The sequence below is a fragment of the Zingiber officinale genome, chromosome 7B (assembly GCF_018446385.1).
Source record: "Zingiber officinale cultivar Zhangliang chromosome 7B, Zo_v1.1, whole genome shotgun sequence".
Lineage (NCBI taxonomy): Eukaryota > Viridiplantae > Streptophyta > Magnoliopsida > Zingiberales > Zingiberaceae > Zingiber > Zingiber officinale.
In genome coordinates this window covers 66,939,158-66,955,158 of record NC_055999.1, presented here as the reverse complement: position 1 = coordinate 66,955,158, position 16,001 = coordinate 66,939,158, and the positions used below count along the sequence as shown (strand labels likewise).

Here is a 16,001-nt window from a genome sequence, read left to right as displayed (position 1 = left end):
TAGATTGGTCAGTATTCCTAAGTATCACGTAGATACGTTCCTTGTGAAATCCTGTAACGGTTAACCCCCCTGTCACGAGAGCGTCTCGGTAGATCACTAGGATACATAACTAGTAAAGAACAATAAGGATAAGGGTAGAGGTTCGGTACGGTTACCTACTTCCTTATGAAGGAATTACCTCTCCTTTCAAGAGAATGTCCTAGACGTCCGTGAATGGGTTATCCTTGTCACTAGGGTCCCTCGGGTATACGATCTAGAGCACTCTTTTTACGATAGCAGCAGTTCCTAAGGGATTGTTTCTCCTTTTGAAGGAACATCTTAGACGTCCGGAAAGGGTTACCCCTATCACTAGGATACCTTGGTCAATACGCTCTAAGGTATCCCCTTTGCGGGATCAACAATCCTCCACATCAATAAATCAAGCATAGAAATATAAACATGTCACACAAGCATGAATAAGACATTGACAAGTCATCGAATAGAAATAAGGTGAATCTACATAGTTCTACATCTCCATCGCATTACAAATACTCCCTAATCCTAGAAGAGGGCGTTTACTCCATTGTGTGGGACTAGAACATAAAGAAAAGCATACTTACAACCCTAGAAGAAAAGGAAGAAGAGATGCTTGATGATTCTGATGTCTTGGGATGCTTCCTTACTCCGGAGATGGACGGATCGTGAAGAGACGACGGTGGATGAAGCTCAACGGCTTTCCCCCAGGGGAGGGACGAAGTCCCGAACCAAAGATGTTCCAAAAATAGAATTCTTGACCCTTTTGTAAGCTAGGGAATGGGCGCTGCATGGCACGTGGCACGACCGTGCAAGGTTGGCACGACCACGCCCATGCTCTCCTCTGGCGAAGCTGCACGGCCGTGTCGATTGGCACGGTCGTGTGGTCTCTGGCTTCTGCTCCCTGAGGCACGGCCATGCAAGGATGCACGACTGGGCATTCCTTTGTCTCAGCCTGGGGTGGCACGGTCATGCAATGATGCACGGTCATGTGTTGCTTTGCCTCTGCCATGGTCGCACGGCCGTGCAAAGGTGCACGGTCATGCACTGCTCCACCTCTGCCATGGCCGCACAGTCGTGCAAGGGTGCACAGTCATCCACTGCTCCCTTTTGTCTAGTCACACGACCGTGTGTTGCGTGGCCGTGTTCTATGGCTTGTTTCGATACGTAGATAATCGCCGTTTTTGCTCCGAAAATCATCCCTGTCATCACAAAACCAAATAAAGAGCAGATATCTGATCAAAATAATATATATAATGAATACAAGATGAAAGATGCAATAATGCAACGAATATATATGAATACAATACGTGGATGTGCGCTAAAACATGCGTAAATGATCATAATATTTGTGCACATCACACCCCCAGACTTAAAACTTTGCTTGTCCTCAAGCAAAACCCGCAATCTAGATTCACGTGGTTAGATAGTGTATCATAATCTCTAGCAAGTCAATATAATTCAATCAAATGATTTCATTGGTGAGCAAGATACAAAAGTAGTTTAAGTATGACCTAAGTAGTAGTCCTCCGTGCTTAGTGCAAAGGTGGCCTAGATTTATCAAGTTTTAATCCCTAAGTCTAGTCAAGTCGTCATAAAATTATGTTCCTTATGCTTCCGGCGATAGGCACTTACCTGTCACACGCAAGGTTCGTTCCCCTCAAAAATGTTATGCATTGTCTACACAAGGTCTCAAAGGAATACTCAGTATCAAGAGAAACATAGCATTCATTTCCCCAGTAACCTAACTCGGTCTCAAAGGGTGAATTGCTAGTTTCCACTCACGATAACAATTTTTTATCCCTTATTTTTATTTTTTTTTCCTTTGAATGTTTGCAAAGTATAAAACTTGAACAAAACTTCATTTTTTTTTTGGGATTAATTTTTTTCCAAATGAGCTTACATGATCTGAGTTTATCCAGTAACCAAAATGTAGTTGAGAGGTCACCATAGAAACACAAGTACTAGTCCAATCCTATGAATCATGACTATTTTAGAGTTATCAACCATCAAAAATAGGTATAGTGTATAGAGATCCTAAAACAAGGTCAATACTTAAACTCTTATAGTAAAATATTGCTCACTTCATGCTATCATAGATAGAAAAAGATAGATCACTAAACATAAGTAACACATGAACCACATAAAATCTAGAATAACTAGTATTTTGCATTAAGGAACAAACAATCATAATATGATGTAGGATGCAACTAGTAAAAATTTTATTTGAAATGTGCAAAAACTAAGAAGTATGACAAACATTAAACTAAACCCAAACATCCCCCCAGACTTAAACTTTTCATCGTCCCGATGAAAACTAGAAATGTAATGTGAAGGAAATTTATGAAGTTTAGAGAAGTTACCAAATGATGAGCTTCAAATGGTTGACATGCATGTGCTTCAAGATACTCCTCTATCCGATGCTCACATTCCTCCACAACTTTGAATTCTACAAAAATAAGATAGGCAAGAAAAATTAAGCAGAGGGTATGATTTATTATCAATGAAGTAAAAAAGTAAACTTAAAAGAAAACAAGGAAAATGAACTTGGGTTGCCTCCCAAGAAGCGCTTGTTTAAAGTTATTATCTCGACCGCCTCATTAGATTCATCGAAATCTCGCTCTAGGAGTGGTAAGATATTTCATCACCCTCTTACCAAGAGCTCTTATTATGGAGAGATCTTTCATCAAAGGAGCTACAGAGTAAAGTATAACTCTCTCCATCTTCGTCTTCTTTGAAGTTCTATCAGGTGGTCGAAGATGCACTACAAGAAAAACGTCATTCAACAACACTCAAACGACAACAGTTTTATACCAAACCGTTGTCTTTTTACCTTTTAACAACGGTTTTAACAAAAACTGTTGTCTTTTAGTAATTTTTTTTGCCTATGACAACGGTTTTTAAAAACTGTTGTCTATTTATGTTTTTTTGGGGATACGACAACGATTTTTAAAGGGTACGACAACAGTTTTTTTAAAACTGTTGTCTATGTGCGCTTTTTTGGGATTACGACAACGGTTTTTAAAAACCGTTGTCTATTAAATGTTGTTGAATGCGATTGTTTTTTCTTTCGCCACTTTTTCTCCTTCGTCATTTTTCTGTCAGTGTTGTTTACGCCTTGTTTTTTTCTGTCTCTTTCCCAAAACCCTACTCTTCGCCGCCTCCTCCTCACCGCCCTCTTCGCCGCCTCCCTCCTCACCACCCTCTTCACCGCCTTCTTCGCCGCCTCCCTCCTCACCGCCCTCTTCGCTGCCTCCCTCTTCGCCACCTCCCTCCTCACCACCCTCTTCGCTGCCTCCTTCCTCACGGCCCTCTTCGTCGCCTCAACTTTCGGCCTCGCCACCTCCTCCTCGCGGCCTCTACTTTCAGCCATCTTCACCGCCTCCTCCTCGTCGCCTCGACTTTCAGCCATCTTTGTTGCCTCCTTCTCACCAGCGCCTCCTCCTCGCCACCTCGACTTTCATCCATCTTCGATGCCTCCTCACTAGTGCCTCCTCACTTCTACCACTGGAATCATCGACACAAAATGACATGATGGATAAAGGTACGACAAACTATTTCCTTTATTTGCAACAACGACATAGACAAAAGTGTTGTTTTTGTTGCTCAAGCAAGGAACAAGCTGATACAAACAGAACTGCGAGCAACAAAAATAATCTCCGTGTCTGCTCACCAACTCGGAAACTTCTCCTCCTTCTTGAGACTCTCTTGGTTCTGTGATAATTAAGTTGGTTGCAGAGGCGAACAAGTTCTCTTTGACACCCGAGAAGAGCAGTGAGAAGCTTTCTTTTTGTTAAATTTTTAGTTCTATTGGCTTTCTTAGAATCCCCTCTGATGTTTTTCTGATCCTTCTTAGAATTGTAGTTCAAGTGTTGTGTCGTCTCGTTTAGTTTCAAAGGAAAACAATCATATACCTTCTTAGGCTTCTCTTTGTTTTGTTCCTCTTTCGTGTTTGTTTTCTTGTAATTTCAATTTCTTGATCCTACTTTAGCTGTCGAGTTCTTCAGTAATTTCTCATCTTACCAATAAAGGTTTTATTCTTTCAAATTTGATCCTGGGAATCCTTTCTTTCACAAGAGAAAGGTTTATTTTACAGAATCGATTGTATGTTTTCTCATTTCAGAATCTTGTTTGTGCATGTTTCTTTATAGTTTGTCGATATTGAAAAGTTCTTTTTCTCCACCACAATCAGGTTACAATGCCAGATATTCAGTTAGGAGGTCAATCATTGAGATCCCATGGGGCTAAACTTGCAAGGTTCCACATGCATGACTAGGTCATCCTCATCCTCCTCGCGATAGTAGATGGATGTCTAAATCTCATCGAACCTTTCCATCGGTTTGTGGCACAAGACATGATGACAGATTTTATGTACCCATTGAAGAAGAACACAGTGCCGTTTTGGGCTGTTCCTGTGCGACGCGTCTAGTTTCTTTCAACTGGTTAAAAGTGTCTGTCGGCTTTGTTCATTGCGTAACACTATCTTCTTCTTCTTCTTCTTCTTCTTCTTTTTCTTCTTCTTCTTCTTCTTCTTCTTCCTAGCAGATACTCGCAGTTCTATTACCTTTCTCAATTATGAAGCTGCACACCAAGGATCAGGCGAAGGAAGGCAAGAAGGAGTCTAAATCGCCGCCCGTCGCTAAGTGGGAACCGTCCATCGAGGGCTACCTCCGTTTTCTAGTCGACATCAAGATCGTTTATGATACCCTCGAAATGATCATCCAGAAGGCCGCCTATCCCTGGTGTAAGTTTTGGTTTCCATCTTTGATGAAGTCCTTAGTTGTCTCTACTTGTTAAGCTTTTTACGTTTAATCGAGGACAGAAAGCACAAACTCTGATAAGCGATTTATTCAATTGGGAAATCAGACAAATTTAGCTTTTGAGATATAATAATTGAACATCATCAGCTAAAGTTTTCGTTGACCGTTCAAAGCTGTTATATTTACTGCTGCGTAGATTTTGCTTCAAGTATACAAGTCATCATTTTTATAAATCCTTTGGCTCAACAAGAAAGGTTTAGCTACACTTCTACATAGGATAAAGTTTGTATGTATCAGTTGAATTTTCTTTTATTAATTCAGCCGTATGGACTGTCAAAAAAATCCATCCCAATCCAAAGCAAATGAAGGCAGTGGGTGACCTCTTGTGGTTGCGTCGCCTGCAAATTATATTATGTTAAAATTTAGTAGTCGATGGATGCTAAAGTAGTTGCAAAATAAGGATAGGTAATTGGAATAAAACAGGGCATTTGTTGCTTTCTAACTGATAGTCTGGTTTTGTTAGTTTCCATCAGTAACGCGCTTGTGCTTGCATGGTAGCTGCTTTTTGGATCTAATGATGAAATAATAAGATAAACTACTATCTATGATATTTTAAAGAAAAATTTGATTTTATTTATAGGAACAGGCAAATTGTGGCAATTTACTAGTATTATGTATTTGGAACATAGTTCAGTATATACATAACCATTGTATTATAGATGCTGAGTTCAGGAGTACTGGCTTGGAAAGGTCTGAAAAATTAGCTAAAGATCTAAAATGGTTCAAGGACCAAGGGCATACCATTCCCGAGCCTTCTTCTCCTGGTGTTTCTTATTCCCAGCATCTCGAGGAGCTATCTCAAAAGGATCCTCAAGCTTTCATCTGCCACTTTTACAATATATACTTTACTCATAGTGCTGGTGGGCGAATGATTGGCAAAAAGGTACTTAATGTAACGCCCGCCCTTCTTACCCAACCCAAAGGCGGCGCTACGTTCTTATACTACTTACGTACATGTTTTACTATAACAGCGGAAGAATAAAAAAATTTAAACCATTCATTTTATTTAAATAAGCATGATATCACAGATTAAATATGCATATATTGATTCTATAACTAATCATATTAATCTGTCCGAATCGTTCTTTGCCGAGCCACCACCACACACATCATTATCCGCTCCTCCTGTTGCTCCTCTAGTGCATCCAGTTCTTTTATCTACGGTACCAGGAAAGTAAGCTGTGAGCACTCATGGCTCAGTAAGTTCCTTTCCTACTCACTAAAACCGAAAATCATCGTATATTAACATCATGCGTAATATCATAAGCATACAACATACAAAGGTATCATATTCATATCATCATGGCATCATATCAAATCATTAGCTAATTCAAGCACATATGCAGGCAATGCATCATGAATTTGAAAACTTATACTTGTAAATACTTGAAATTAATATCATCATCATTGGGGATCCCGGTTTGTACCACATACATCATACGTAGGTCCAAGGTAGCAAGTCTTGAACCCTACCATACATACATACTAGGCCCGAGTCTTACTCCATCGACCTAGGGCATCAGAAGCCCATTACTGACGAGGCCCGAGTCTTATTCCATCGACCCCGGGGCGTTTACGGAGCCCACCCTTGGTACAAACCATACAAAGTAATTTATCATGCATAACTATCATATCATATCCCTAACAATCTTTCATGCATTTCATTTTTCATTCTTCTCATTATGTATAGCATTTCATATGCTATCACATATCATGGCATTCACATAATTTCATTCTTCTCATTATGTATAGCATTTCATATGCTATCACATATCATGGCATTTACATACATTTCATTCTTCTCATTATGTATAGCATTTCATATGCTATCACATATCATGGCATTTACATAAATTTCATTCTTCTTATTATGTATAGCATTTCATATGCTATCACATATCATGGCATTTACATAAATTTCATTGCATAACATTTCCTAGGTTTCTTTCTTTCCCTTTTTTTTTTTCTTTTATTTCCTTCACATGGCCGAAACCTACCATTCTTTAGCTAGGTTTTTAAGTAGTCTAAAGCATGAAAACCTAAGTGAGTTTCATGGTAAAATTTACTAAGAAACAAACATATAAATTTAGTTCATGAACAACTTGGCCGAAACATACAAATCTTTTAACATCTTTGTATCCTACCTCATGAGCATGTTTATTTAAATTTAAGGGTATTCCTAACCCTAAACCCCTTCTTGGCCGAAACATATGGGTGGGTTTCCTTTTAGTTCAAACATCTTCTAAGCAAGAAAACTAATTACATGGTCCCTAACATTTCATAGGAAGAACCTTGTACTAGTTGAGTAAAACAATGAATTTCTCTAGCCTCTTAAAAATATTTTTGGCCGAAATTCTAGGGTTAAGTGCTCCTCTTATCAAGCATCATATAGGTATAAAAACATGAAGAAGAATCCTTTTCCATGGCATAGAAAATCTATCATTTAGTGAAGACTAGTTAAACATCACTAGATTTCGAAAGCTCTTCTTAACCGAATTTTCTCATACTTGTTTCTAGGTTTTAAAATCCTCATAAAATCATAAAAACATGTAAAAAGCCTTGTACCACAGGTGAGGGGAAGCTTACATTCTTCGCTTAAGTTTCCTAGAATTGAGAACTTGCTTGGACCTTTCTTCTTGCTTGCTAGGTTCGGCACCAATGGAGGGAAAGGAGTGGCTAGGTCTTTTGGTGGAGAGGGGAGGAAGAAGAAGCTTCTTCCTCTTGTGTTGCTCGGCAACAACAAGGAAGAAAGAAGAGGGAGGGAGTGAGGAGGAAGAGGAGCTTCCTTCCTCTTGTGTTGCTTGGCAACAAGAAGAAGAGGAGAGGGAGAGGGGGTCTCGGCACAAGAGGGAGGAGGAGAGGGAGAGGAGTGGAGGATGAATTTGAAGTCACCCCTCCATGCCTATTTATACTAAAATGAGGGGAGGAAATTTGACTTGATTCATCCTCCCCATTTATTCCTCTTCTTTATGATAGGAATATTCTAGAGATATGCCTTGTGAGTTCTCTCTTAATCTCTCTCTTTTCTCTCCTTTAATAAAATTTTCTATCTCTCCTCTTACAATATCCTCTCTTATCCCACTTGGTTAATACATGCATGCATCCACAAGAGAACCAAGGTTCAAAACTTGGTTATGTATATTTTTATTTCTTTTTACTTCCTTTTTCTTTTAAGTAAAAAGAATCCTTTCTTATTCTTAACTACTTAATCCTTTTCTCTCCTTATCAATAATTCTCCTATCCCCTTTGGTATCCTATACATGTTCCTTACAAGAGGTCCAGGGTTCAATCTCTCTTCTAACATTTTTATTTTCTTTTGTACATAATAATTCGTATATTTCCCTATTATGCATTATGCATAAATATTTCATACATGTATTCATATTTCTTCCTTTTGTCTACATTAATTCCATACATTATAAATCATGCATAGATGATTTATATTCTCAACTTTATTTTCTTTCATAATCATCTAAATCCTTCCTAATATTTAACATAGAATATTTACATCTTCTTTTCACTCGTACTCTCATTACCCTTATTTTCTTATCTAGGCTTTCTAGGGGTGTTACAATCTCCCCTACTTATTGAAAGTTCGTCCCCGAACTTAGAATGATAATTTCTGCTCAGATTCCCTTAGACGTTGGTGGAGCTTCTAATCTCCCTTGACTTATTGAAGGTCCCTCAATAGAAGTCTGCAGTTGGTGTAACCTTGCGGGACCACCTTGATTCGAAACATACTGTGGTGCTTTAGTAGGGCAGTCTCTAGATAGATGTCCTTCTAGTCCACAGTCGTAGCATTTAATTTTGCCCTTACGACAGTCTTTTGCTTTATGACCCTCTATCCCACAGTTGTAGCACCTATTAGTGCCCGTACGACATGTCCCTGGATGTTTCTTCCCACATGTATTGCACAGAGAAAACTTGAGCTGCTTGTTGGACGGACCAATCTCAGTGTCATTCCGTCGTTTTCCCTTTCCGCCGTGGTTCCCTTTCCAGTTGGCTTTAACATTTTCCAGTTCTTCCTTCTGAGCTTGCTTCTTGTCCTTGTCTAGTGCCTTCAGGTAGTGTTCAGTATTCAGGGCACTGCTAACTAACTCTTCTGTGGTCCGTGGTCTGTTAACTCCGCCGGCCACATTAAGTGCTATCTCGGGTCTGAGCATCTTTAGCATAAGCCTGACCCTTTCTCCTTCCGTCCTAACTAATTCCGGGCATAGTCGTGCCAGGCGGTTGAATCTTTTTATCGCTTCTTCCACCGTTAGGTCACCTTGCCGAAATTCAGTGAATTCATCATAGTGCCTACTTGTCACCCGAGTGTGGAAGAATTCTTCGAAGAATTCCGTCTCAAAATCTGCCCAACTCATTTGATTCACTGGCCTTTTCACTTTCACTCTGTCCCACCACATTCGGGCGTCTCCTGTGAGACAGAAGGATACGCATTTGACCTTTTCATGCTCAGGCCAGTCCAATAGTTCTACCATGCTCTCCATCGTCTTAAACCAAGCTTGTGCGTCCCATGCTTCACAATTTCCAGAGAATTTCTCCGGCCTCAGTCTTTGCCACTGGATTATATACGCTTCCGGACGAACTACCGGTGCCAGATTCACTGGTGGTACCGGTGCTGCCACTGGCTCCGGTTCCACTACTGGTATGTTTGGCGTATTATTCTGATTTGGGGTAGCGGGATTCCCTTGTTGATTTATCATGGCAGCAATCATTTGTTGCTGTTCCGTAAGCTGTCGTTGTAGCTCAGTAACTACTTGTGCCCAATCAGGTGGAGGTACTGTCTCCTCCGTTCTGGCATTTCGTCTTCTAGCCATACCTGATTTCCTAAATGATAACAAGATTAGCCTAAGTTATCATTTATGCATGAATATCTTAACACATCATGTCTAGGTTTCATGCCATTTTTGGGTCATCATTGAGGTATTCTTTCTTAGGTTGTCATATCACCTTTAGATTACCTTATCTTTCTTACACGTCAAGATCTAGCCGATGGTATTATCATTCTTATACTTAGATTGATACCATTTCTACTCTTTGTATTCATCAAAAAGCTTTTATTACATAACTTCTTCTCTTAAACAGCCAGGTAGGTTGCGACTACTCCTGCCATAAAGGACATGAGAGCAGTAGTCATTATCAACCCAACCTGTATCGACTTGCCCAGACCATCCTGGGGTGGATCAGGCATTATCGGAGGTTGAATCTCCGGTGCCTCTTCCGGGTCGATTATTGTCTCTTCATCCATTCCCTCGTCTTCTTCAACAGGTTCGTCCAGTTCCATCGGGTCTTCGTCTAGTTCCTCCTCGAGGTTGTTCAGTCCCCACTCGAAGTCTATTATATCGTTGGGGTTGAAACCCATTTCCATGTATTCAGCAAGGTTAAATTCATCCTCGACCATCTCAGGAAACTCGTTCTCTTCTTCATAGTATTCCATAATTTCTTCATTTTCATCTTCATAATCGTTCAAATTTCCTTCCTCGATTTCCTCGAGATCTTCCTCTCCGAACTCGCCGTGTTCCGGAGATCCCGCGGCGAAGTATTCCAGCATCTCAGGTTCATCCGCGAACTCGAGGTATTCGCCAGAATATTCCACATCCTCGGAATCGTATTCGAATGGGATATAGTCCATTTCTACAAGATTTTAAAGATTCATTATTCCTCTTATGTTATAGCCTAAGGTTCTTGTGTCTAGGCTACCATTCATGCATCTTAGCATATCACCTACTTATCATTATGCACCATTCTCTAGGGTATAGTTTAAGGTATCCTTCCTAGGCTACCATTCATGCATCCTAGAGTATTATACAAATATTTGCATATAAATAAATTAAGCAACTGTACTTACTTGGAGCGGCAGGAAGGAGCTTGATGTGTGTGTAGTGAGCTGGCAAAACTTCGCTCTGATACCACCTGTAACGCCCGCCCTTCTTACCCAACCCAAAGGCGGCGCTACGTTCTTATACTACTTACGTACATGTTTTACTATAACAGCGGAAGAATAAAAAAATTTAAACCATTCATTTTATTTAAATAAGCATGATATCACAGATTAAATATGCATATATTGATTCTATAACTAATCATATTAATCTGTCCGAATCGTTCTTTGCCGAGCCACCACCACACACATCATTATCCGCTCCTCCTGTTGCTCCTCTAGTGCATCCAGTTCTTTTATCTGCGGTGCAGGAAAACTCATGGCTCAGTAAGTTCCTTTCCTACTCACTAAAACCGAAAATCATCGTATATTAACATCATGCGTAATATCATAAGCATACAACATACAAAGGTATCATATTCATATCATCATGGCATCATATCAAATCATTAGCTAATTCAAGCACATATGCAGGCAATGCATCATGAATTTGAAAACTTATACTTGTAAATACTTGAAATTAATATCATCATCATTGGGGATCCCGGTTTGTACCACATACATCATCCGTAGGTCCAAGGTAGCAAGTCTTGAACCCTACCATACATACATACTAGGCCCGAGTCTTACTCCATCGACCTAGGGCATCAGAAGCCCATTACTGACGAGGCCCGAGTCTTATTCCATCGGGCCTCGTCAGTAATGGGCTTCTGATGCCCTAGGTCGATGGAGTAAGACTCGGGCCTAGTATGTATGTATGGTAGGGTTCAAGACTTGCTACCTTGGACCTATGTATGATGTATGTGGTACAAACCGGGATCCCCAATGATGATGATATTAATTTCAAGTATTTACAAGTATAAGTTTTCAAATTCATGATGCATTGCCTGCATATGTGCTTGAATTAGCTAATGATTTGATATGATGCCATGATGATATGAATATGATACCTTTGTATGTTGTATGCTTATGATATTACGCATGATGTTAATATACGATGATTTTCGGTTTTAGTGAGTAGGAAAGGAACTTACTGAGCCATGAGTGCTCACAGCTTACTTTCCTGGTACCGCAGATAAAAGAACTTGGTGGTGGCTCGGCAAAGAACGATTCGGACAGATTAATATGATTAGTTATAGAATCAATATATGCATATTTAATCTGTGATATCATGCTTATTTAAATAAAATGAATGGTTTAAATTTTTTTATTCTTCCGCTGTTATAGTAAAACATGTACGTAAGTAGTATAAGAACGTAGCGCCGCCTTTGGGTTGGGTAAGAAGGGCGGGCGTTACACTTAATTTTTCTCTAAATGTCATTTTCCAGATTGTGACCTCCTGAAAAATTGCATCTCTTGTGCAAAAGTTGACTTGCCTTGGTCACTCGATGTTACTAATGCTTGTGATCATTACTTTTATATCTAGCTTTCCTTCATACGTTCTTAGATATGGTAGTAAGATGTTTGCTCCCTTCGCCACTTCCATTATCACTTGATACTGTGATTTTTTCATATGACTTTTAAGGCACTGAATCTGTCTACTTAGTCTATCCAGAAAAGGTAATATCATAGAATCAGTTTAGCTCTTACAAGCAGCATAATTGTTTCCCTTGGTAAGCATTTCATTCACATTATTATAGTTTTTTCCAGTTTGGAACCAAAATCTCGCAATGAAGAGCATCATGAGAGGAGCATAAAAACTACTTAGAGTTTTAAAATATGTTATTATTGAGGATGTTCAATATTTAAGAAATAGATAGATTCACAGCATGAGCGTTCAAATAGACAGGTTCACAACAATAGACAACAAAACTTGTTCTTCTCAGGTCAATCTGTTATTTTATCTCCTAGAATCTGTAGAAGGGTAGTATGTCTTGGCTAACAGCATTCATAATTTGCCATGCCTTTTGTATCTGCTGCAAATCATAGTACGTAACACAATCTCATTTAAATAACCCCTTGACTATGGTTGCATACAGCTTATTTGTAGTGGTGTCTGTACTTCACCATCATGCCATCTATGAAATTCATCTACTCTTTTAGATTCATGGCTAGTTACCTAATTGTACAACATTTAGCGTTTTAGACTGAGTAAGTCTCGATTTTCATGAATAGGTTGGGTGGAGCTAATTAGAGTTTTCTAATTAGATTAAGATTAGGTTTTGTTAGGTCTCTAAATCATTTTATGCATTTTTTAACTTACTTTTGGACAGCGAGTTAGTTCTTTTGATGGAATTATACATCTATGATGCTTAATTTGGGATTGTAGCATACTTTTTGACCAAAGAAGTCTAGATCAATGATAGATTGTTCTTCAATCTACTACTCTTTTTAGCATCTTTATCCTGCTATAATGTTATTCTTTAAGATTATGTTGCATTGATTTTTGTTACTCTTTCTGGATTCATTTTTATTTAAGGCATTCTTTCCTTTAATGGTCCCTTTTAGAATTTAATGTATGACTTACTCCTTAGCATCATATGGAGTGTGTGGGAACGTTTGCATTAGATTGTACCTTTTAGAATTAATGCTGCTTGATCACTGGGAAAAATAATGTTTGCATGATTTATAATAGAAGCTTTGTATGCAGTGACATAGAATGAAAATTCTGCTTAATAAGAAATTTAAGAGCCACTATATTGTTTCAAGAGGTTACCATTTATGTTACGTAGATAACGCTTTTTGCACTTCTATTAGATGACTATATCAAATGATTTTTATGGTTATGTAACATTTATGCAGTGCAATTAGAATCACACGTACAGTTTAGTTGCTAATTAGTAATATATATCTTTATTCGAATAGGTGTCTTCAAGAGTATTGGGAAGAATGCCGACAAGCTAAAAAAATGAAGAGACTTTAACAAATTAAGGAGCACTAGGAGCTGCAATCCCTCCTCTTCACCGACATCTAAGTAGAAAATCTTGTGTTATATTGTTCTACCTTTGTTTTAATAGTGTTATCATTTTGTTGATTGCTTATAAAATTTTGTTGGTTGCTTATGAAATTTCTTCATAATGTTTAGATATTATTTTTGAATGTTAGAAAATTGTATATTAAATTTTATTTTGAAATTTAGTATTTTGAATGATTTATAATATTGGAAAATTGTGTATTAATTTTTTTAATTTTTTTTCTAAAAAAGACAACGGTTTTTCACCGTTGTCGTAGATAGTTTAAAACTGTTGTTGAAGACCCTGTTATTAAAGGTAAACGCTCAAAGACAACGGTGAAAAACTGTTGTCTTTGAAGGAAAAGACAACAGTTTTTCACTGTTGTAAAAAATGTTGTCTTTGCTTTCAAAGACAACGGTTAAAAACTGTTGTCTTTGGGGACCCCTTTTAACAACACGGCCTTTAACAACAGTTCAAAATGGGCTACGACAACGGTTAAAAACCGTTGTTGTTAGGCTTTTTTCTTGTAGTGACGGTTCAGTCTGAGCTTCCAATTATTGGCCTCTTGAAAATCTGCACATGCAAAGAAAAGACAAATCTTCCACAAACGTATTAGATAAGATAGAGCCATAGCCATATTAAGATAAGCAGGATAAGAAATAAAAACTGAATCACATCCAACAAAGTCAATGATAGATACCTCTATAAAATTTTCCATAATATCACAAGAAATACTAACCTTATTTTGCTGAGAGATACCTGAAATTTCTAAACATGTGGATGTGACCTCTTCTAAATCAATTGATGGGTCTGGCTCTAGCTCAGGTGTTGGTGATACAATAGATGGTGATTCTTGGGACTCACCCATATCTGCATGAGTCCCTACACATTGGTCCACAACATGTTCAACCCTTGCAATTCTTACCTCTAAGGGTTGTGTGGACGAAGGAGGTGATCCTTGAGATGCTGCTTCCATAATGCAGCTCCCTACACATTCTTCCAAATCATCATCATCAACATAAGCATCAAAAAATGAACCAACATCAATATCCTTAGTGGGAGAATCATCTATAGGAGGATCACTAACTTCATTTGCAGTTTTAAGTTGATCTACCGCATCACATACATCATCTGAAAATTCAATTTCATCATAACACCCTGTAAACCCAGAAGGTAGATCTGAAAACTTGTTATCCACTGCATTATCATCACAATCCTCATCTGAAGAGTCCACGTCTTCATATACATCCAGAAATCTACACTCAACCATATTTGTGTCACAGAATCTACCAAAGTCTTCGTTTTCATTGGCCCTCACTAGCCTTTGTGGAAAAGGAACCTTTAGTGAAGGTCTTGGGAATGGTTGAGCTTGTGACAAAGGTTCAAACTGCTTGTCTAGTGATGGTGTGATCAACCGTTGAGGGAAAGGTACTTGTGGCCTTTGGGAACTTCCTAGAGAAATGGAACTTAGTTCTTGTGATCTTCTATCATTCTTCTCTTCAATTCTAAACGTGTCCTTCTTCAGAAGTTCTTCATGATTCTTTCCCTTTCTCAACTCAATATCATTACAAATCTCACTAGATTTTGTCTGCAAAGGAGGGGGATCTTCTTTGAACCATTTTGAAACTATGCTCTCAATCTTTGCCCCCAAATGTTTGAACTCCTCATTCTGTGACTTGTGGATTTCAAAACTCTTGGATGGTTGAATTGTATTCTGTTTGACAGGCTCTCTTGTATATATGGCTTGTACTTCTTGAATTTCTTAGGGAGATTCCATCCAAATTTTGCTCGACCATCCATGGAGGTTCAATGCAACTTGATCAATTAATGTATAAGCTTCTTCTATACTCTTGTCCATAAAAGAACCTCCAGCTGATGAATCTAACAAACACTTATCTAAAAAAGAGATTCCCCTATAAAATATGTACTGGGTCAACCATTTTTCCAAACCATGATGAGGGCACTCTCTTTGTAGACTCTTGAATCTGTCCCTTGCTTCAAATATTGATTCTCAATGTGCCTGAGCAAAATTCGTGATGCAACTCCTTATGTAGATTGTTCTGCTTGGAGGGAAAAAGTGATTCAGAAATTGCTGCTCCAATTGTTCCCAACTTGTGATGCTTTGAGGATGGAGAGAATATAACCAAGTCCTTGCTTTATCCTTGATGCTAAAAGGGAATGCCATCAACCGAACTGCATCTGCTGATACTCCTTCACAATTCACAAAATCGCAAAGCTCTAGAAATGTCTCAAGGTGCAGATAAGGACTTTCTGATACTTCTCCTTCGAATTTGTGACCTTGTATCATGGAAATTAACTCTGGGTCTAGTTAGAAATTTTCTGCTTCAATAAGAGGCTGCACAATGGGAGACATAAATCTTGCAGAAATAG

General features: G+C 38.6%; 1 protein-coding gene, 1 long non-coding RNA gene and 1 other non-coding gene across 3 annotated transcripts; all 3 read left to right on the top strand.

Moving 5' to 3' along the window:
• The first annotated feature begins 3,724 nt into the window (after nt 1–3,724).
• On the top strand, nt 3,725–4,571 carry LOC122003798. The gene is made up of 3 exons (XR_006118103.1): nt 3,725–3,786; nt 4,205–4,426; nt 4,558–4,571. It is a non-coding gene; the product is annotated as an uncharacterized LOC122003798 (long non-coding RNA).
• A 16-nt stretch (nt 4,572–4,587) lies between these two features.
• LOC122004409 (heme oxygenase 1, chloroplastic-like) lies at nt 4,588–15,430 on the top strand. The gene is made up of 3 exons (XM_042559302.1): nt 4,588–4,756; nt 5,492–5,715; nt 15,377–15,430. The coding sequence occupies exons 1-3, from the start codon at nt 4,588–4,590 to the stop codon at nt 15,428–15,430; spliced, it is 447 nt and encodes a 148-aa protein (XP_042415236.1).
• Nucleotides 15,431–15,556: 126 nt separating this feature from the next.
• On the top strand, nt 15,557–15,662 carry LOC122007600. The gene has a single exon (XR_006119058.1). It is a non-coding gene; the product is annotated as a small nucleolar RNA R71 (small nucleolar RNA).
• Nucleotides 15,663–16,001: the final 339 nt, after the last annotated feature.

Coding starts and splice junctions, on each gene's coding strand:
- LOC122004409 (XM_042559302.1), top strand. CDS start 4,588: ATGAAGCTGCACACCAAGGATCAGGCGAAGGAAGGCAAGAAGGAGTCT. Junction 4,757..5,491: donor GAAGGCCGCCTATCCCTGGT/GTAAGTTTTGGT, acceptor ATTGTATTATAG/ATGCTGAGTTCAGGAGTACT. Junction 5,716..15,376: donor GGCGAATGATTGGCAAAAAG/GTACTTAATGTA, acceptor TGAATTTCTTAG/GGAGATTCCATCCAAATTTT.